Source organism: Nothobranchius furzeri, chromosome 14 (assembly GCF_043380555.1).
Source record: "Nothobranchius furzeri strain GRZ-AD chromosome 14, NfurGRZ-RIMD1, whole genome shotgun sequence".
Taxonomy (NCBI): Eukaryota; Metazoa; Chordata; class Actinopteri; order Cyprinodontiformes; family Nothobranchiidae; genus Nothobranchius; species Nothobranchius furzeri.
This window is the reverse complement of record NC_091754.1, coordinates 45,839,405-45,861,694: the sequence shown is the minus strand read 5'-3', so window position 1 is coordinate 45,861,694 and position 22,290 is coordinate 45,839,405. Positions and strand designations below refer to the sequence as shown.

Sequence of the window (22,290 nt, the reverse complement as noted above, 5' to 3'; positions counted from 1 at the left end):
CCTCTGAATAAAGTGAACACTTTTACAACTCATAAGTTAAATAACCATTAAATAATAATATGGTTGAATGAACAAATGTTATATGAATACTAATGAAATGTTTTGATTAATCTGCTTAAATTACTGTGGTTGAAATGAATTTTATTATTACAATGAAACATTTTGGTGTTATGATCAGTAATGTTTGATTTAACAAGTGAATCATTATCTACACTCAGACACACTGTTCATAAGATAAAGTTAAAGTAACGTCACTGCACATAGATATTTTCTTACCCACAAATCAGAGCATCCTGTATCTGAAAGAAGGTGTGATGTTCTGAGGGTTGTTGTTAACACCTCTCAACATGGCACGTCCTGATTGGCCAAGTAAATCATAATATGAGAATATTAAAACAGAATCACTAACGGAGTGATTCAGCATTCCAGCATTCTGTGAGATTCAGCATTCTGTTTGTTGAGCTAACTCTGACTGGCCATCAGAGGTAAACTCTGTTCCCATTGCATCTCTTCACAAGCTTTCGACAAGCTAAGAGCTGCCTACAGCTGACACAGCAAAATGGTTCCTTCAGCTGTTCAGAAACAGCTGCTCTAGACACAAACGATTTCATCTATTTGTTGTAATCCGGGATACGACTCTGGGCCGACCTGGTCGTACTGCTGTCTTTTCTACGAACTTCGGTACCTTGGGGTCACACGACCCCCACCGTCATCTCAGATCGTAAAGGGAGTCTCCTCAGGGGTATGTAGAACACAACAAGATTGCGTCTGATGCCGTTTTGATAAGAACCAACTTCATAGTTTAACGCAAACCAAATTCTTTTCACACCCAGAACTCAGTTCTTCTAGATACAAGGTTCTGATAAACACACACCATTCAATCACCATACATCACATCCCATCCTCTTAGATTCATCCATCACAGTAGTCTTAGTTAACTTATCATGTTTTTATTTGTTTAGAAAATAAATTCTTTCTTGTTATAAACTTGAGTCTGTCTGGATTGATACGAAGTGTGTTTGATCCCTGAAAAAGCAAAGAACCCAAGAATCTTCTGATTAAATATTTAAAGACTAATAAGGTTGATATTCTATATTTATATAGAATATCACAGCTTATTGGCCATAAGTAAAGGTAGTATATTAAGCTTGAAAGCAACTATATTTAACCTTACACTTAAGTAAAGTATTTCTGATACAATAGTACTCAAGTAAAGTATTCCTGATACAACAATACTTAAGTTAAGTATTTCTGATGCAATAGTACATAAGTAAAGTATTTCTGATGCAATAATACTAAGTAAAGTATTTCTGATGCAATAATACTTAGTATTTATGATGCAATAATACTTAAGTAAAGAATTTCTGATGCAATAATATTAAGTAAAGTATTTCTGATGCAATAATACTTTAGTAAAGTATTTCTGATGCAATAGTACTGAAGTAAAGTATTCCCGATGCAATAGTACTTAAGTTAAGTATTCTTGATGCAATAATACTTACGTCAAGTATTCTTGATGCAATAATACTTAAGTAAAGTATTTCAGATGCAATAATACTTAACCCTCCCACTGTCTTTATGGGTGACCCCGCGAGGAAAGTTGACCATTGAGCAGGGTTGATGGTGTATCCGTTGAGGTCCACGTGGCAGGGGTGAGGAATGGGCACCACTTCAAGACAGTGGGAGCGTTAAGTAAAGTATTTCTGATGCAAGTGTTTCATGTTGAATGTGCCATGTCTCCATATTGTAAAGATTGTGTTTTATTCTTTAGTGTTGGTAAAGTTTTTATTCTGTTTTAGTGTTTTATAAACTACCGTCTGTCTGTCCGCCCATCCATCCTTCCGTCTGACTGTCTGCCTGTCTGTCCGTCCATCCATCATCCATCCATAACCAATCAGAGCTCTCACTTTTCCATATAAAAGCAGAGATATAATTCTATCTGTGACCATATGAAATGATTTATTTATTTTTCTAACAACAAAGTTTGCTGTTGATGTCAGGTGTTTCTTCCTAAACATTCAAATCAGCAACAACAGCTAACCTGGGTTTGTTGAAGCATCAGTGGAGCCTCCACCAGACCCTGTGACTGACAGCAATGATACGCTTGCCTGGCTGCTTGAGCAGAAACGCTCTCAGCCTTAGCAGACTCATGTGGGCCTTCCTCCTCTATGCATTATGCATCTCAGGCCACAGAGGGAGCACATCTGACGAAAGGAATGGGCTCACCTATGGTGATGGGAAAAAAATGAGTCAGGACTTCAGATGGAGAGGGATTGAGTGGATGTGTTCTACCCTAGCCCCCATAATTCGGGTCTGAAATTGAAGCCAACGCGGAAGTGACAAAAATTGCAGTTCCACCCTCATCCACTAGGGGCTGGTGTCAGAAGCGAGCAAATCCTCATTGACTCCAATGTTAAAAATACCAATTTCACAGCAGAAATAAACATGTTTACAGCCTGGTTCCAAAACATGTTTTAGGTTTAATAGATCTAACCCCTGTCCACACGTAGCCGGGGATCTGCCAAAACATAGATATTTTTCTACGTTTTGGCCTGTCATCCACATGAAAATGGAGTTTTTCACACGCAAACAGATTTTTTTTAAAACTCCGGCCAAAGTGAAGATCTGCGTTTTCTCCGTTTTGGGTGTCTGCGTGTGGACAGACAAAACCGGAGTTTTAAGGTCCGCAACGTCACTTTCCGCGACAAAAAAATGCTGACATCACGTGTGCGACCTGTGTTTACACTAGCCGACAGCATGGATGCCCTCACAGCTGCGCTCGCTTTATCAATTGTCCAAGCGCTTTTTTGCTTGTTTGTTTTTGCAAGCGGAATTACTGCTCCTTGCGGAAGACCACAGACGAAGGACGAGGTTAAGAATGGGGGAAGTACTGCCGCCTACAGGTCTGGCATGTCCTTAACAACGTATTTATCCGGGTACGTGTGGACAGAGTTTGTTTTTTAAATGAGGTGGTGTGGATGCAAGTTTTTGGAGGGGCGGATATTCGTTTTTAAAAAAACCTGGCTACGTGCGGACTAGGCCCTAGTTTACACTCATGACAACTCTGAGGAGGGGGAATTGTTTTGTCACTCTTCTGTTTAAGTGTATTAAAAGCCTAAAATTCTGAATAATTAATGAGCATCAGACCCACGTGACCACAGAGCTAGCTTCGGTGAAAGGCCTCAGTCTGAGCCTCGGCCTCGCCTGAAAACTGTTCCGCCATTTTCAGTCTATTAACTTAGACCATTAGTTGTAGCGTTTGTGTGTTCTTTTTTGGATATTTTTTGTGCAATTGTTGGACAAAATGACTTGCTGTGGCATTAATTGCACTAATAGAGCGTCCAAGGAGTCTCCACTTCATTTTTCTCGGTAAGTAAAATTATATTTATGTATTTTAGGTCACTGCCGAGCTGAGCTTAGATTTTAACATGTGCTGTTTAACCATGAAATTGAAATGTAATAGGGTAAAACCCAGTGCATTTAACATAATGCTGCATTTTTGAAAATGGGTTGAAATATAACATGTTGGTAGAGCTGGGTTCCGACTATCGGTATGGACTCCCTCCCCTCAGCGGCAGCTCGGCGCATCTCTGATCACGGCGCCTGTCTGCTGCTTGGCTGCCGGCTTGTGGAGCTCTCGGATGGAAACCGATGTTTTGCACCCGGTTCTCCCCAGCGGCAGCTCGGTGCATCTTTGACCACAGCAGCGCCTGTCTGCTGCACGGCTGCAGGCTTGTGGAGCTCTCGGGAGACCTCTGTGTTCTACCTGGTTTTACCCAGCGGTCAGCCCGGTGTATCTCTGACTCAGAAGCTCTGGTGTTGTGCACAGTTAACTCCGGTTGTAGCTAGGTAGCTACCTCCATTAGCTTAGCTCCCACCTCCGCGTTAGCTTTGGGTTAGCTTGTAGCTACATCGCTTCAGTTCGGCAGGTGTTGTCATTTCATCCCAGCCTTACAGCCCCACTCTCAGCTCCACCTCTCTTCCCTTTTGTGGAATTGTCTGGGCTTGACGGAACCTGTGACACGGTTAAAATGGTGGTGGTGGCCACCTCCCATTTTGGCTTAAAAACTTAAAATTGGAACCTATGGAAACAAATTGTCCAGTATATATGTCAATGGTTCTACCACACAACTCAAAGATTATTGCAAGGATCATTTGGAGATCAAATTTAAAAACTTTCAGTAACACCTTAATTACCCAGCTTGTCCACCAGAGGGTAGAAACTTGTACAGGATCCCATTTAGACATTTTGTTCACCTACACGTCCAGTTAGGAGTTCTGATAAGAGAACCTCTAAAGATAAAATTATTTATTAGAAAATTGTCTCCTACACTTATTTCCTGCATTACCTTCAGATAGAAAATAGTCTCCTACACCTATCTCCTGCATTACCTTCAGATAGAAAATCGTCTCCTTCACCTATCTCCCGCATTAGCTTCTGATAGAAAATAGTCTCCTACACCTATCTCCCGCATTAGCTTCTGATAGAAAATAGTCTCCTACACCTATCTCCTGCATTAGCTTCTGATAGAAAATAGTCTCCTACACCTATCTCCTGCATTAGCTTCTGATAGAAAATAGTCTCCTACACCTATCTCCTGCATTAGCTTCTGATAGAAACCGACGGTGAAACTCTAGGATTAGAAAAGCCTGACAGATCTACATCACACTGTCACTAACATTCATTCTAAACATTTATAAATGCTTTAAGACTGTTTTCTTTACCTGCTTGATTTTGCCAAGGTGTGCTGGCAGCAGCAGGAGTATCCGGGATGCAGTTCAGGTCTGTCACTGAAAAGAAGCAGAAATCTAGAAAGGGGCGTGTCTTGTTGGGCATTCTACATTAGTAAATATTTATAGCTAGGAATTTCTTTTTCTAAAAAGTAACTGAGTTAGTAACTCAGTTACCACATTTAAGAAGTAATTAGATACCTAGCAAAGTAACGATGAGGTTACTTTTATGTTCGATAACGCGGTTACGTTCTCTAATATCTATAACTTCAAAGATTTTTACCTGAATGATTCTTTTTGTCTAGACGGAACATTTCAGATATCTGAAAAGTTCCTTCAGTAAGAAGGTTCCCATGGATATTTGGAATGTTCATTTCTACCAGGAACAATAGAATTATAGATATCTGGAACACATACCCAGCCTGCTAATAAATGTTAAAAAGGACACCTCAGGTTTTTAGGGATATATTTTCCCTCCACGTTTTCCCAATTTATAGTCCCTGCTCCTTTGAGGTTCCTGGGAAGGCCAGCTGGATGACTGGAGGGCAGAGTCACTGGTTGCTCTGGAGTTCTCTGCCTGCAGCCATTTCCTGGTCTGACAAAACACCATAAAATGGAGCAGAATGTCCAAAAAAAAAAACACAGTTTTTGTGATCAGTTGTGTACCTGTAGAGTATACCGATCACCTCATGCTATTTCTATGTGGAGCAATGATCATGCACCCCCCTTCCTTAACCCACACAGTATAGATCTGTTTTAGGATGAGCACTGCCCTTTGAAAACCGCCTGGTTCTTGAAAGGGTTACAGGAAGTACAAGCCCAAAGCTACCAGGACCTGGTTTAAGGACCAGGGTATGAAATAAGTCAACTTAATCCTGATATTCTCATTGTAGGACCAGCACCTGAATATCCTAGAACGTTTCCAGCTGAGTTTAAGAGTTTGTGTGTCAGATTTCTATAAAAAAAATCATATCTTGCATCACTTGAAACGCTGGGTTATGTGAGGTCACTGGCTGGTGAATCTGTTAATATATAAAGTGAAAAGGAGACTTTATTGGTTATGGACACTGGAAATGGTTTCTATTAGTCAATTTTTCTGATTGCACCCCCTCACCAGGTGTATCAAACCCTGCATCAGAATGTATTTGCGATATTGATGAAATGTTAAAATAAGGAAGTCAAAATGTTGCTTGAATATTTGACATCATCTGAAACTTTGGCTGCACCTATTTCTCAAGCTGGATCCTTTTTCCTGTTTGATCTGGTGTTCTGGCCATACTGGTTCTGTTGCTGGTGGAACCATTCTCATCAGACCACACAGAGACACCATGTTCTCTATTGGTCGTGGGTCATATTCAGCCTACACTGCCATCTATTGGTGAGTGGAAAAGAAACAAGTATCTTTGGTTTGCTGTAAAACGGCATAAATATAAGTTTTACCTGAAACCAACACATGTGCCAGTCATTCAGTTTCAAACATGAGCAATGACTAATAATCAATTGGTTATCAACTAAAATAGTCTCTGAACCAAAGTAGTGATGTCACAAAGACCCTCGTCTTGTTGTTCTGACAGGGTGTGGTTACCATAACAGTCAAAGCAAGAGTCGGTGAAAATCAAGTCCAGTCAGAATAAGTGTGATTGTGTTTCACCAGTGCACCAAGAAGGAATGTTCACATTGCAACATGGCCAAGATGCATCAGCGTTGATTACAAATGATCGTCATGCTCTCTTTGCTAATGGAAATTGGAAGATAAAACTTCTGAACCATGCCACGGCTGTCTGAGAAAGTCTTATATGTTTGAGTCTGCTACGTAGGATGTTATGGTCTACAGTAGCCACAAGCGCCACCAGAGTGGGCCAGTAGCCCCAGACCCCCCAGTGGCCCATCAACAACAGCATTGTGTTTGAGAGTATCAATGACGTTCCGTCGTTGCCATGTGATGGAACCGATCAAAGGAGCCCAGAGCGATTGTTTTTGTCCTGGACACTTCAAACTATTGTAAGATGTTAGCATAAGTTCCTCAGTGGTCCTCGGTTCAGTCCAGCTGGTTTAACAAAAGTCTGAAAACCAAAACTTTTATGGGTTTGTTAAGGCTCTTGTCTCAGGAGATGATGACCTCACCCTCCTGTGGCTGATAATGAGACAACTCTGTGTAAGCTCTTGATGACCCTAACTCAGTGTGACTAGACCCCATCTCATCAACATTACCACCCTTCTCCACCCAGCATCCTGGGATGTTGCAAACTTCGTGACCAACCTTAATCAGAGCTCCTCATGAGGATGATGTCGATACCGATACCAATGCAGTTGCTTGAAAGTGGCTTCACTGTAACTTGTCATTTCTGTTCACCTAATATTTTAGTTTTGTGATGATTTCTATTCATATATTTTACTTTTTATCTACCTCACAGTCTTTTCAAGTTGAAAGCAGAGAAGGAAATAAAACCTGTATTCCAATTCATTGCATTTTTTGTGTGGTAGAAGTATCGGTAATCGGTATCGGCGAGTACTCAGATCCAAGTATCAGTATCGTATCGGTTTGGAAAAAAGTGGTATCGTTGCATCCCTACTAACAGTATCAAGAAATGGGTGATTGTTGATTCCCCTTTTTAATAGTTTCATTTCTGCAGGAACAGAGAACTAGTACACACCTGTCTGACCTGTAACCATAGTTATGGGAGGTCCCAGTCCTCTATACTGTGGGTATCTACAGTAAGTGGTCCAACTTTTCTGTCCTTTCAGGCTCTCCAGGAGTCTCTGGCTGAACACCAGGGGGAGGTCGACTACCTGACCTCTGCTGCCGAGCAGGTCTTCCAGAAAGCTCCACCTGACATCAGTCAAAAGTAAGATGTCTCTATCTCGTACAACGGGATGGAGTTTGCTGCAGATTCAGCATGGTTCATTATAGAATGAAGCAATTTCCACTATTTTAGTCCTTAAGTCAAGATGTTCTGTGTAGCTGTTCTGAAACCTTCATCCGTCTGAATCAAAGGGTGAGATTTAGGTATAAAACACTTTAGTTACTTACGACACAGCTGATCAAAGTTCCTGGAATAAATTATAAAAATAAATTATTCTGTATGTCGTTTGTTCGTTTGGATTTTAGACTCGGCAGCATAGGCTCTGATGACTTGTAAGTGCTGTAGCACAAACAAAGGTTTTTCTATTGTGTTGAAGGTATCATATAGAGATCGATGGCATCATGGCCCGTTGGAAACGGCTGGGCTCCACCTTAACGGACAGCAGCCAGAGAATCCAGGAGCTCATGGCCAAACTGATGCAGTTTGAGGTGGGACTAGAGGAGCTGGATGGAAAATTTAGCTTGGATATGGCTGCATGGACCTATGTCATTCTGGTATGATCTCTCCACCAGAATGATGTGAAGACGTTAAAGAAATGGATGGCTGATGTGGATGTCTTTCTGAATGAGGAGTGGCCGGCTCTGGGAGACTCTGAAGCACTGGAGAAACAATTAGAGCAGTGCACAGTAAGGAAACAAGCCTGCAGGCATAAATGCCTCTTTCACAACCAACAAATGAAATAGAAAGAAAAAGGCCCTCAGAGAGAGCAGACTAAACAATCTTTAAAGTTCACGAAAAACTCGTTTGTGTACGACCTCTCTAAGAGAAGAACTTTGGAGGACTTCAGTGAATTGTTCTAATATGTGAAGTTTTGGCAATTCTGCTTGTTTAGACTCTGCCCTATTCTCTGATTGGCCAGGCACTGGGGAATGACATCCACACCATTCAGCCCAGTGTCAACGGAATCAACGAGGTGGGCCTTTACCTCAAGAAAGAGGCAGAACCACCATTCGCCATCCACATCCAAAAGGAACTGGATGAACTCAATGCTCAGTGGGGGAACGTTTGCAAACAGGTAAGTCACTTTCAACCAGTCCATCATATGTTAAAAATTCAGGAAACTCCTGTTAGTGCTCTTGTACCTTCTCTGTGAAGGCCTACGCCAAGAAGTCAGCCCTCAAAGGGGGGCTTGATAAGACCATGGCCTTAAGGAAGGAGATGCAGGAGATGCAGGAATGGATAAACCAGGCTGAGGAGGATTATTTGGAGAGAGACTTCACATACAAGACACCTGAAGAGCTACGGAAGGCTGTAGAGGAACTCAAGGTACTGGAGAACATTCCAGAGCAATTGAAACGTTCGACAGCAGGAATGTGTGACCGTGGATGGGGGGTCTGAACCCTGACCCTGGTACTGTGACCCTAAAGCATGTTTTCTTCTGTCTTCCTTTGTTTATTGAAGAAAAAAATTCAGTCATTTTAATATGTGCTCCTGTGTGACCGTCTTAACTGTCTTAGCTAGCTTCCTAGCTAAATGCCACAGTTTACATCCAAGATGGCTGAGGAGTTTTTTTTTTTTTTTTTTTTTTTTTGTCGTCAGAGAGCCCAGGAGGAGGTCCATTCCAAGGAGCTGAAGGTCAAACTGCTGACGGAAAGCGTGAACAGTTTCATTGGCAAGGCCCCGCCCACTGCCCATGATGCTTTGCGCTTGGAGCTGGACGTGCTGACGGCTAACTACCAGCGTCTATGTAGTCGTCTGGATGGGAAATGTAAAACTCTGGAGGTACAGTAGCTCGTCCTACGCTGTCGGTAAAAGGCAGAAGCATCGTGTTAAAACCAGATTGTTTCAGTTCAGCTCAGTCAGATTCAGCTTTCGAACACCGTTTATCCAAAAGATGCATTACATCTTCAGTTTTGTCCCTCATTCTGATAGTTAATGGTATTGATCAGATTCTGGAACCCATTGGTCTACAGAGGAGTTCATGGTGGACTCAGTGAGTCAGCCATCAGTCCTCCATGTTGATCTAATTCTGATAACTAATTATGTCTAAATACATATTAGGTGTTATAGTGTTTTAGTTTTGGATCCTTTAACACTTTTGATCCTGGGAAGTTGAGATAACACCTCCTAGTTATTTCAGATTAATTTAGGTTTCCTGCTTTTTAAACCAACTTCATTTGAGCTCAGCAGGTCAAGGGATGGAGCTGAGCATCAGATGATTATACCATCAACATATAAATGGCTAAATTATCATTAAGGTTATCACTAGAGAGATCAGTGGCCCTGATACAAAGCCCTGAGGAACTCCTTTGATAGGAAAGGACCCAGCACATAGAACACACTTTCTGTAGAAAGATGGACTCCAAATTGTTGTGAAGTCACCTTTGTCCTGTCTCATATTGATGGCAGAAACACATTGTGTTTATGCCGTTTGTCCTTGGCATTGTGTTAACACTCGCCTGCATGCTCCAGACTTGAACCCTGAATAAACAGCTGAGGTGATCATACCTGCAGACCAGCAGATAATCAGAAGTATTCTGTAGTAGTAGCGACAGACATTGTTAGATCCTTCATGTGTTTTAAATGGTAAATGGCCCGTATTTGATATAGTGGCTTCTAGAGACCTGGAACCCCCAAGGTGCTTTACGACACAATCAGTCATTCACCCATTCACACACACATTCACACGCTGGTGTGGATGAGCTATGATGACGAGGCTGCCGATCACTTGTGCCACCGGTCCCCTTGACCAGCAGGCAAGGGGGGTTAAGTGTCTTGCCCAAGGACACAATGACAGCGACAAACTGAGTGGGGCTCGAACCTGCAACCTTCCGATTACGGGACCAGCACTTAACTCCTGTGCTATCGTCACCCTCTTTTAACATCTAGTACTTTTGACCAGAGGTTTCAGTAATCTCGATTTTGTGTTACAAGATGGCGCCGGCGTTCTCAGCTTGCCGTCTGCTCCCGCGACTGTTGTTTTTTCTTTTTTTATTTCTGTGTTTTTCTCTGGTAGTTTGTAGCTTAACTATTTGCTATGATCGACTCACCCTTTTTGAACTCTGGCATAAATCTGGACTACCCAATCATCGTTGCTCCAATCTGAGATGGCCCTTTGCCCCGTTGTTTTTGATGGTCCCAGCCCTGCTGCTTCACTCTCCCTGCCCATCATCGTTACCAAGGAGACAGTGCTGCGTGGCAAGTGCAAGGACTCCAAAGTGTGGCTCAGAGCTTTCTCCTCACGAGATGTAATCCTCTCCTGCCTTTGGAGCTGCTACATGGAAGTCATTGGACCTTCTTAAATCTATCGCTCTGCTGAAGATTACCTGAGGGATCCCGTCACTAGAATGCCTCCACCTCCAGCTCGTGGTTTCACCAGGGTATCCACAAATCTGACCTCTGCTATCCCACAATAGTCACTCCTCTCAGCTCATTCGGGTCCTTCGTTACTCTTCAGAGTTGCTTTCCTGAACATCCGGTCAATTGGGAATAAATCCACCATTTTAAGGGATTATTTCTTCAGCATGAGATGACATTCTTGTGCATGAATGAGACCTGAGTTATTCCTGGTGAGTCAGCTGCATTCTCGGAGCTCTGTTCCTCAGACTGGCGTGTCCTGATTGAGCCAACACTCACTGGTTGTGGCGGTAGCCTGCTAGGTCGACTTTAGTCATCTTGTTTTGGTCATTTGCTGTTATCGCCCAACTAGGTAAGACTCAAAAATTTCAGGTGAAATTCCTGACATTTTATCAGACTGTATTGCAAAATATGACCAAGGAATTATTCTTGGAGATTTTAACTTACATATCTGCAGCCCTGACAAGCCTCAAGTTAGACATTTTAGACTCTTTTGGTCTCCAACAACAGGTTCACACACCCATCCATTCGGGCTTGCATATTTTGGACTTAGTTCTGTCATTCTGTCTGATCCTCGGCTACAGAAGTGGACTCTCTAATGTCACCTCCCTGGTGGGGAAGGAGCTTGAGGTAGTTTGTGAGATTGAGAGGTTCCGACTAGATATAGTTGAACTCACCTCGATGCCTGGCTTTGGCTCTGGAACCAGTTTCCTTGAGAGGGGCTGGACACTCTACCACTCTGGAGTTGCCCTGACTGAGAGATCCTGAAGGTGTCTGTCCCCATCAGTCCCTGTGCGGTCTCTGGTGATCTGAGCTTCAGCTCTAACAGAGAGGCTCATGGAGCGCTGCGGCGCTCCAGTCTGCCGTCTCAGCTAATTTTGTTCAAAAAGCAAACCTTATTGCCTGTGTTTACTTTCATTTTCAATAAATTTGCCAGCCGGAGCTCAGCAATAACTCCCCACGTCATCATGACATCTGTCTCTGTTGCGCCAGGGCGCATACGACAGACCTTTACCGCAATATTGCTACCAAGCGAGGCGGAACGAATGCCGCAATATTCGCGCAACGCCATGCCGGCATGGCGCGTTTATAGACATACCATTGCGGTAATATCATGCCGATTTACCGGCATGGTGCATCTTATAAATAGCACCTACTGATACTGCCCTTGCCTGGTTCAAATTGTACCTCACTGGTCGATGTTTTAGTGTCCATATCAGATTTCACCTCTCCCAATGTTCCATATTCGTAGGGAGTGCCTAAGGGTTCTGTCCTTGGTCCTCTCCTTTTTTCATTAGACATCCTCCCTCTCGGAAAGATGTTATCCAATCACAGGGTCAACTACCATTTCTCCACAGACGATTGCCAAATTCAACTGAAACCTAGTCAACAACACTCATCAATAGTTTTGGCAGAATTCCTCTCTGAAGTCAAAACCTAGCTCTCCTCTAACTGCTTACTGTTATGACAGCAAGACAGAAGCCATCTTTTTTAACCCCACTGACACAAATGGTGCTGCAGATGTACCTGCTCTTCCCTCAGTGAATCTTAAATTGTGTGTCACCAGCCTGTGTGTGAAACTCGACTCCGACCTCTCAATGACGTTACAAGTCAATGCCACTGTGCGGTCTTGCCTTTTTCAACTTTGCTGCATCACATGGCTTAAATCCATCCTCAAACACCCGCATCTTGAATCTTGTCATTCACTCATTCATTACCTCCTGCCTGGATTACTCCAACTCTGTGCTGATTGGCATTAATGTGCCTACCTTGAGCTGACTACAGAAAGTTCAAAATGCTGCAGCTAGGTTCTTAACCAATTCCAACAGACACTTGCACATCACACCCATTCTTGTTAATTGACTCTCACTCCCAGTTAAATTTAGAATTCTTTACAAAGTCTTGCTTTTTGATTACAAGGCTTTGAATGGTCCGTCTCCATCTTGTCTGACTGAGCTGTTGACTCCATGAACACCCACACGTTCCCTTTGATCGACCGGTCACCAGCTACTGGTTGTTCTGAAGGTCCGCTATAAATCACGGGGGGGTCTTTTCCCATGCGGCACCAAATCTCTGGAACTCTTTACCCATCCAAGTACGTTTGCCTCTATCCCTCAGTAGGTTTAAGTCTACTCTTAAGATGCATTTTTTAGCATTGTCTACCCTACATGACCTACATGATTAACCTCACTAAAACTGCATGACTCTAGTAGGCCATGTCTTGCCTCACTGCCCCTCTTAGAGCTGTTTTACCTTTCCTGTTTAGTTTAACTACGATTCATTTGCTCTTTTAGTTGTACCTTGGGATATATTTTTTAGCTGTTTAGTTTTTTTTTGGTGCTGTTTTTAGCGGGTTTGATTCCCCCCCCCCCCCCCCCCCCCCCCCCCATAGTGATTTAACTTTTTCTTTGTGATTGTCCTTTTAACATGTATTTTATGCTTGACTTTTAATGCTTGACTTTTTTATGTCTTTTAACTGATCCGTCAGTTTTTTTTTTTTTTTGTTTTTGTTTTTTTGCTATTTGTCTTGTTGTTGTGTTTGAGCCTTTGGCTTTTTATGTACAGCACTTTGGTTAGCTGACATGCTATTGTTAAACTGTGCTTTATACATACATTGGTGTGGTATGGTCATTACGATGTGGTGAAGTCCTCAGAGTGAGTTATCATGTTTACTTTTTCATGTTTGCTCATAATAAACTGTGTTGCAGGAGGTTTGGGCATGCTGGTGCGAGCTGCTGTCTTATCTGGAACAGGAGAACGCCTTCCTGGACCAGCTGGAGCAGAAGCTGGAGGAAACCGATAACTTGCAAGGAGGTACTAAGGAGCTTCAGGAAGCGCTGGATGTGAGTACAACATCACAAAGCTGAAAGGCCCTCCACTCTGGAACTTTATTAGTTAGTGTCCAATCAACAAGATCACCTTAAATAGTGTTCACAAGGATGTGGACCACTGATACTCAACAGCAATCCAACTGAATTAGTCCACACATTCAGAGTGATGAAGAGTATTGTCCTCTTCAGTGGCTCTGATACATGAACTCTGAGTCATGCAGTTGTTACGTAGTCTATTGATGTCTCCTACAGGGCTACAGGCTGGATTGTAATGAAAAATATGTGTCCATTACTGTTCCCCTATCTTTGTTCTGATGACATTTCTGAAGCAGATAGATTTAGTGTCATCATGTCCAACGCCACGGCTGAGCCACTCATCGTCTGCAGGACTGTGATGGTGTGTTGTTACTGTTTACTGCCTGCTTTCAGGTGGACATAGACAGGTGGGTGGAGGGCATCTGTAGCAGAACCTTTATTCATGGCAACTTCCTTTGGTTAGTGTTGCTGATTTAACTCCAACCAGCGCTCTAGCAGATGTTCAGAGTGGGGGTTCCGACTTCGCACCTTTATTTAACAGATTAGATTTGGTACGTCACGGGGTGACGGTGCCACAGGAGTTAAGTGCTCGCCCCATAATCAGATGGTTGCAGGTTCCAGCCCCGCTCAGGCTGTCTCTGTCGTTGTGTCCTTGGGCAAGACACTTAACCCCTCTTGCCTGGTGGTGGTGGTCAGAGGGACCGGTGGCCGCTGCATCTTGTCTAGGGCTGCACAATATATCGAAAAATTATCGTCATCGCGATAACAGGACGTGCGATAGGCCCATCGAAAAGCACGTGGAAAACGGATGTTTGGTTCAAACATTTCCATCCGTGTCATACATCAACTTTTTGTAAACCAGCTCTGTTTTTTACGCGGATGTATTATTTGACCAATCAAATGTAGCCCTTCTGATATGCGGCCAATCAGATGGGTCTGTTCACTTAATACGCCTGCCCCCTACATAGACCCTTACCCCATAATTGCACGCAGGGTTTGGGGGCCACAAAGAGGTGGCTCGTGGGCCGGACGTGGCCCGCGGGCCACCATTTGCAGACCACTGCCCTACTGCATCCTTTTCTTCATTTACTCCTCTAACTGAGGACTGTGTGTCCAAACTTCTCACACCCACTCGACCCCATTCTGACTAAGCTGCTCAAATCTTTGCTCCTACAGTAGCTGCACATGTGGTTAATACTCCACTAACTCTGGTACATTTCCCACCTCTTTCTAGCATGCTCAGGTTAAATTGATGCTAAAAAACATCCCTTCCTCCAAATCATGTGAAGAAATACCAGCCTATCTCTGTCCTTCCGTTCCTGTCTAAAATAATCGAAAGGGTGTCCTTCAAGCAAGATTACAGGACACCTCTTACAAAACTGTCTGCTTGACCCTTACCAATCTGGGTTAAAAAATGATGGGGGTGTGAGGTGGTGAGGGAACAGATGAACATCTCATCTAAACATGGATCTAGTAGCTATTTAATCCTGACATGCTGGGACCCAGTGAATTCCCAGAAGAATAATGAATTTGTGACGGGATGTTGGGCTAATAGAGCCATTCTGGTGCTCCTTGCTTCTTGTACAGCTGGTTGTTCACGTAGAGCTTGTCCACGGTGATGACGGCGCAGCTCCCATCCTTGATGAACTTTTTACACAGCGGGAAGAGGACTTGGCGGCGCTCCAGGATCTCCTTAGGAAACTGGTCGTTGACGCTGAAGTCTTTCCCTTTAGGTTCTCTCCCGCAGCTTTTAACTAGGTTCTTCTGCTTGAAGTGTTCGAATGTAGCCACGGTGGGACGGGGTCTTCTGCTGTCCGTTCTTCTGGCTCCAAGGCAACACACCCGGTGAAAGGTGATGTTTTTCACTGTTCCTTTGGGTATCTTCATGCAGGTCTGGAGGAACTCCTTGACTGTTTGTTCGCAGTCCTCCGGTTGTCCCCCCGTCTGCTCCGGCAGGGCAGCGAACACCAGGTTGTCTGTCATGCTGCGGGCCTGAAGGTCCAAAACCATCTCCTTCAGGGTCTTATCCTGGGAGAACCGCGCCATGCCTTCTGTTAGGGAAGACACGGACTCCTGCAGAGACGCGTTCTCAGCAGCTAGCCGCTCCACCCGCTCCTTGCTGAATTCCAGAGACTGTTAGAGATCCTGGAATTCCTTGTGTAGAACTTCTAGCAGGTGGAGATGACCCTCAAATCCCAAAAGTCTTTTGTCAATGGAATCTAATATGTCTACCATGTTCTTACTGGGAGATGAGGTCGCCTCGGGGCAGTCCTGAGGTCGGCTTCTCTAGGTCCCAGGTGTTTCTGTGTCGGCCCCATGACAAAACTCTCAAAAACTCCATCAATGTAATTTTGTAGGCTTTCTAAATTTTCTCCACTGTCCTCCAGATTGTTGGGGTGAGTGTTTTAATCTTACTGGATAATTTTGTGTTGTCAGTAAATACATTTGGCGAAAATGCTTCTTACTTGTTTGTAGGTGTTTGTTAACGAGCTGCCATCTGCTTCCAATGCTGCCGTGAATTCGGATGTGATCGACCGTTAGCGCATGCTCAGCTGCAGCCTTTCTCCATTTGCTCCAGATATTTCCAACAGGATTAGATTTTGTTAGGAAAGGAGTGGCGTTCTGCCTGAGTGCAGTAAGAGCCACTCATGAAAAGGTCTTAGCAGCATATTATTGCTTTTGGCAAACATGTAAATGAGGTTTTCACGGAGCATTGGTGCTTAGCACAACACAGACACATTCTGGGGTTCATTTTCACAGGTTTCCTGTATGTTTGCAGAGTCTGGCAGTTCTTCTGCGGCACCCTGAAGACAACAGGAACCAGATCCGGGAGCTGGCCCAGACACTGATGGACGGGGGGGTTCTGGATGAACTGATTCAGCACAAACTGGATTTGTTCAACACTCGATGGGAGGAACTCATGGCGAGGGTAAGAGGACTATACGCCATACACCCCGCTGGCTGTGTATTATCCCATACCAATAATCACCACTAGAGCGCACAAAAAAACAAGTTTCTCCATTAACATCCATTCAAACACGCTCAAACTGCAACTAGCTAATGCTGTTGCTAATGCCATTCATTACAGGCTTCTAGTAAAAGTGAAGAGTTGCATGATTCAAATGTGTAACAGCAGCTAACCATATTTACGAATTCACTCAATCACATGTTGCTGGAGGCTGTCTGACTCAGCGCTTCTATCTGATGGGGGCTGGTCGTAGCCCAGCCAGTTCTCTGGGTCGAGGTGTAGCTTTGGGCGCTTTTTAGGACTCTATGTTCAGCACTCATGTTGTACCGAAGCATTTTAAACATGCAGTAGTGCATCCTTTCTTTACATTTTTAACATTATTTTATTCAAATTTTTAATATTTTTCAGTAATAAAAAAATTCTTAATATTTTTTAAACGTATGTTCTAGTGAAGTGCCTCTTGAGTTTGAACTTGAGAGGCACTATATAAAAGATCGTTTTCTTTTCTTTCCTCTGCTGGGTTGACTGCAGCACCTTTACGTTAGATGATGTCTTACCTATCCAATCATGCTTTTACTGTCTCCAGGGGCGCTCGCTCTTCTAAGGTGGCCCTGTTAAAGTCGGGGGTTCCCCAGGGTTCTGTGGTGGGCCTCTGCTTTTTCTGTCTTCTACCGCTGGGTTTAATACAAAAACAAAAATCCAACTTTCACGTCTACGTGGATGACTGTCAGCTCTATATTCTTGTTCAGTAGGTGCCTGATTTAACCTCTCATTGACTGCACGACTAAAGTCTTTAGATTGTAAATGCCAAACACACACACACCTGTGGACCCATCACCTGCAGGAGGAACATGAAGGGTCCGGTGCAATGTGGATCGGGTGGCAGACCAAGGCGGGAGCCTTGGCAGTCCGATTCCCGGACAAGTAAACTGGTTTTTGGGACATGGAACGTCACCTCGCTGGTGGGGAAGGAGCAGGAGCTTGTGGCAGAGGTTAAGCGGTACCGGCTAGATATAGTCGGACTCACCATGACACATAACATTGGCTCTGCAACCCAAGTCCTTGAGAGGGGTTGGACACTCTCCTTTGCTGGAGTTGCTCCGGGTGAGAGGCGGAGGGCTGGGGTTGGCTTTTTGTTAGCCCCAAGACTCTCTGCCTGTGTGTTGGGGTTTACCCTGGGGGACGAGAGGGCAGCTTCCCTGCGCCTTTGGGTCGGGGAACGGGTCCTGACAGTTGTTTGTGCTTATGGGCCAAATATCAGTTCAGAGTACCCACCCTTTTTGGAGTCCCTGGGACGAGTGCTAGATAGTGCTCCATCAGGAGACTCCATTGTCCTGCTGGGGGACTTCAATGCTCACGTGGGCAATGACAGCTTGACCTGGAGGGGTGTGATTGGGAGGAACGGCCCACCTGATCTGAACTCAAGTGATGTTTCGTTATTGGACTTCTGTGCAAGCCGCCATTTGGCCATAACGAACACCATGTTCGAACATAAGGATGCCCATCGGTACACTTGGTACCAGGGCAGCCTAGGTCGCAGGTCGATGATAGACTTTGTAGTCGTATCATCTGATCTGCGGCCATATGTTTTGGGCACCCGAGTGAAGAGAGGAGCAGAGCTGTCAACTGATCACCACCTGGTGGTGAGTTGGATCAGATGGCAGGGGAAGATGCCGCGTAGACCTGGCAGACCCAAACGCATAGTGCTGGGAACGCCTGGCAGAAGAACCTGTTAAGACGGTCTTCAACTCCCACCTCCGGCAGAGCTTTGACCGCGTCCCTAGAGCAGTGGGGGACATTGACTCCGAGTGGGCCTTGTTCCACTCTGCGATTGTTGAGGCGGCTGTTGCTAGCTGTGGTCGCAAGGTGGCCGGTGCCAGTCGTGGTGGCAACCCCCGTACCCGCTGGCGGACACCAGTGGTTCGGGGAGCCGTCAGGCTGAAGAAGGAGGCCTACAGGGCGTGGCTGGTCTGTGGGTCTCCGGAGGCAGCAGACAGGTACATAGCACATTTTTTGTGCTACAAGCCCCAGAAGGAGGACTGTACCAGCTTTCCTCCATTTAAACCCTTTAAAAAAAGGCACCTGTGGCCGACAGACAGCTGAAATGTTCTCCTCATATCTTCTAGAACATTTGTGGTAGGCACACAAGACTTCACATACATGCCCATCAAAGCCTTCTGCCACCCACACTTTTTGAATTTGTCAAATCGGTGCAGTACTTTTCGAATGGTGAGGAGAAGTTTCACAGGTCCAATTTCACTTCTGAAGGACATATTTAAAGGCTTCTCTCATTAACAGGAGTACAGCTGCAGGCCTCCTACAGCCGGGGGAAAAGGCGGGAAAACAGTGCTGCTCTCTGATTGGTTGAGAGTGTTCAACCATTTTTTGTCCTAGCAGGATTGAGCACCCACACATATGATATATCAAATCGACCAGCTTGGTCTCAGGAATCTTGTATTCAATTTTAAATGCGTTATCTGTTACCATGATAACACGAGTGCATAAGGATATCCCCAAACAAGTCTCATTGAAATGAATGTGAAAAGCCTAATATTGAGCCTATAACATATTGCAGTTTCTTATCTTTCTGAGCTCTATACACTTAAAACTAGCAGCATAGTTAACATTTTAACACTAGCCAGGAGGCAGGAACCGCCCCCTCCTCCTTCGCTGCTCTCTCATTGGCTGAGAGTTTTCAATCGTCTTCTGCCTAAAAGGAAATATACACCCACACATATAATGCATCAATTCAACCTGCTTGGTCCCAGGAGTCTTGTCTTAACTTGATTTTGTGTTTCACAGTTCAGCTAAACGTAAAGATTAAACTGTTAAACTTGTCCTGCTGAAATAGCAGGTGTTTGGACATTTTAGCTGTCCAGATTTGTATACAATGTTCACCGATTTCAATTTTCTGCTGTTTAGGATAATTTTTCTCTATTATTCAATTACTTTTTGTTCTTAACCTGGTTGTTGGTGCTTTTTGCTTCTACATCTTTCAATACATTCAGCTCATTTTGACAGTTTTGCTTAGTTTCAGCTTCAGTTCAGCTGTTCAGCAGCATCAGCTTACAGTTTCAGCTATCCAGCATTTAAACAGCATTTCTGCAAGAAATGCAAATTTTTCTAGTTATCTCTATTGTATTATTTTGCTGTGTGTGTCCTTATTATCTTGTGCTTCGCTGCTGCGGGCCACACACACACACACACACACACACACACACACACACACACACACACACACACACACACACACACAACACATGTGTGGGACAACACAGCCTCACTGGGCCCAGCAAACACTTCCAAATGTCCCTCGCTAACAGCAGGACATCCTGTGTGACACAAGGGGCTCAGGGCTATACTTAGAGCTATTATCCCTGTGTGTAAGATTAGCATGTTCACCTGTAAACGCACACGCAGGTATGGGCTGTGTCTACAAGCTAATCTCTTTGCCGGTTGGTGAAATGCGTCTCTAGAGTCTGGCGGTAAAGACGATCAGGAGATCATCAGCGTTGATGTGCTGGATGCTGGACTAACAACATGCGAGACATACCTCGAAGTCCCACCTACAGGAGGGTTCCTTTAGGACGGCTGTATCCCACGGTGAGGAGCAGCTGTGTGGAGCTGTGGGCGTCTACTCTCAACTTGAGGGCTTGAGGCTCATTGATAAAAGGGAATTTCTTACTCCGTGTTTGGGACTGAAGTAGCTGCAGGATAGAACTGGGTTACAAAAAGGCCCACGTGGTCCGGTTCTGGGTTCATGTCTCTTAAGTGTCACGGATGCTGTGTGTCCTGTTTCCTTAGGCAACACTAAGGCAGAAGGAACTGGAGAAGAACATACAGGAGGCGCAGGAGAATGACAAGCTGCTCCAGCAAATTCAGCATGCGTTGGCCAACACGGATCGCCACCTCACTTCCTACCTGTCAGACCACATTGATGCCCAGCAGATCCCGCAGGAGGCTCAGGTAGCTGTAGTCTTCTAAATGTTCTCAGGAGTTCTCCTTCTGCCCTTTAACCCCTTCTCTCAAACTTTTACCCTTGCATGAAAACAACATGTGTTTCAATCAGCCCGTGTGCTAACCCTAGCCGGAGTGGGGTTTATGAAAAACGAACAAGACAGCACCGTCCCTTTTGGGTCTTCACGACTCAGGGAAAACTTATCCATAGTTGAAACGGTCACAGAGCCAGATGGTCTTCACACGATCACGTTTTTTTTACTGCAGAGTAATAAACCAGTGACATTGTTCTGCTGTGTTGACCGCGGCAAACACCAACTTTACAGCTTGGAAAGTAAACAGATGGTTTGTCCTAACTTACATTATTCCAACTAAGTCCCACTCATCATGTTGGGACATCTGTAGAGTAATCAGGAGTGTTACATCATAGCTCTACATGTTTATGTTTATGTTTATGTGCTTAGCAGACGCTTTTTCCCAAAGCGACGTACAATTTTTTTTTTAACCTATAGGGCATGTTGTGATCTGTGGGGGAAACCGGAGTACCCGGAGGAAACTCACGCATGCATGGGGAGAACACGCAACTCCACGCAGAAAGGCCGCAGCCGAGTTTCGAACCTGCGACCTTCGTGTTGCGAGGCAACAGTGCTAACCACTGCGCCACCATGCAGCCCTGAGCCACATGCTGATACCTGAGCTGTGGTGGGTTAAACCTCCAGTATTAGTAATTATTATTGATCCATATCAGTGTTTTAATCATTTTGGATCCCCTTTTGGATACCAGTGGTAATTAATAAAGCTATTGATTATTCATTTTTGGTCCTACTTTTCCATATTTCACCAGTTTTCTACCCAGAAGGACCAAAAAACCCAACTAACTAATAATAATAATGACATGAAACTCCCTGGTATGGTCTGTTCAGGGGTTCTGGAGAGGAGGGTCCTTCGGATTGTAGAACCTCAGATTCAGGAGGAACATTGTGGTTTTCGTCCTGGCCGTGGAACACTAGACCAGCTCCACCCTTAGGGGGAGGGTGGGTGCATGGGAATTCATCCAACCAATCTGTGTGTTTTATGGATTTGGAGAAGGTGTTTGACCCCATCCCTTGGGGGGGGCTATGGGCATAATTCAGGAGTTTGGGGTACCAGACCCTCTGATACAAGCTTTTAGGTCCCTGTATGACCGGTGTCAGAGCTTGGTCCATGTTGTTGGTGTCGGTACTGGATCAGCTTGGGTTCCTGCGCCTGTGGATGATGTTACATCGCAGCATTGGCTTTCACACTTAAGTTTTGGAAAGGCATCAGCAGTTTTGTTAATAAATTGTTGTTTGTTTCCACTGAAATATTTTCTTTCTAATTGTAATTCTTACCAAAACACCAAATTATCTTTGTTTTGTAAAGAATGTGTAACTACATAAACCAACATCAGACTGCCGAAAGCACAACAGTTCTTATATGTGAAGCCATATCTGTTTGTATTAATGTGGAATTCCTCAGTATATTTCCTTAGTTGTTATGTAAATTCATTCATTCATTCTAAATGTTGCTTGGTGTCTTTTCAATAAAGTTCTCATATTTTATTTTGCCCCATTTCATCCAAACCAAG

General features: G+C 44.3%; 1 protein-coding gene across 9 annotated transcripts in view; it reads left to right on the top strand.

Moving 5' to 3' along the window:
* dmd (dystrophin) overlaps positions 1–22,290 on the top strand; it is a 306,195-nt gene that overhangs the window by 175,709 nt on the left and 108,196 nt on the right. For all 9 annotated transcript variants that reach the window (XM_054743058.2, XM_054743055.2, XM_054743052.2 and 6 more), the window contains 9 exons: positions 7,477–7,577; positions 7,912–8,023; positions 8,108–8,221; positions 8,455–8,610; positions 8,691–8,861; positions 9,135–9,317; positions 13,601–13,735; positions 16,539–16,688; positions 20,532–20,693. In XM_054743058.2, the coding sequence (XP_054599033.1) occupies positions 7,477–7,577; positions 7,912–8,023; positions 8,108–8,221; positions 8,455–8,610; positions 8,691–8,861; positions 9,135–9,317; positions 13,601–13,735; positions 16,539–16,688; positions 20,532–20,693 (1,284 nt within the window). The remainder of the gene's footprint in view (positions 1–7,476; positions 7,578–7,911; positions 8,024–8,107; positions 8,222–8,454; positions 8,611–8,690; positions 8,862–9,134; positions 9,318–13,600; positions 13,736–16,538; positions 16,689–20,531; positions 20,694–22,290) is intronic.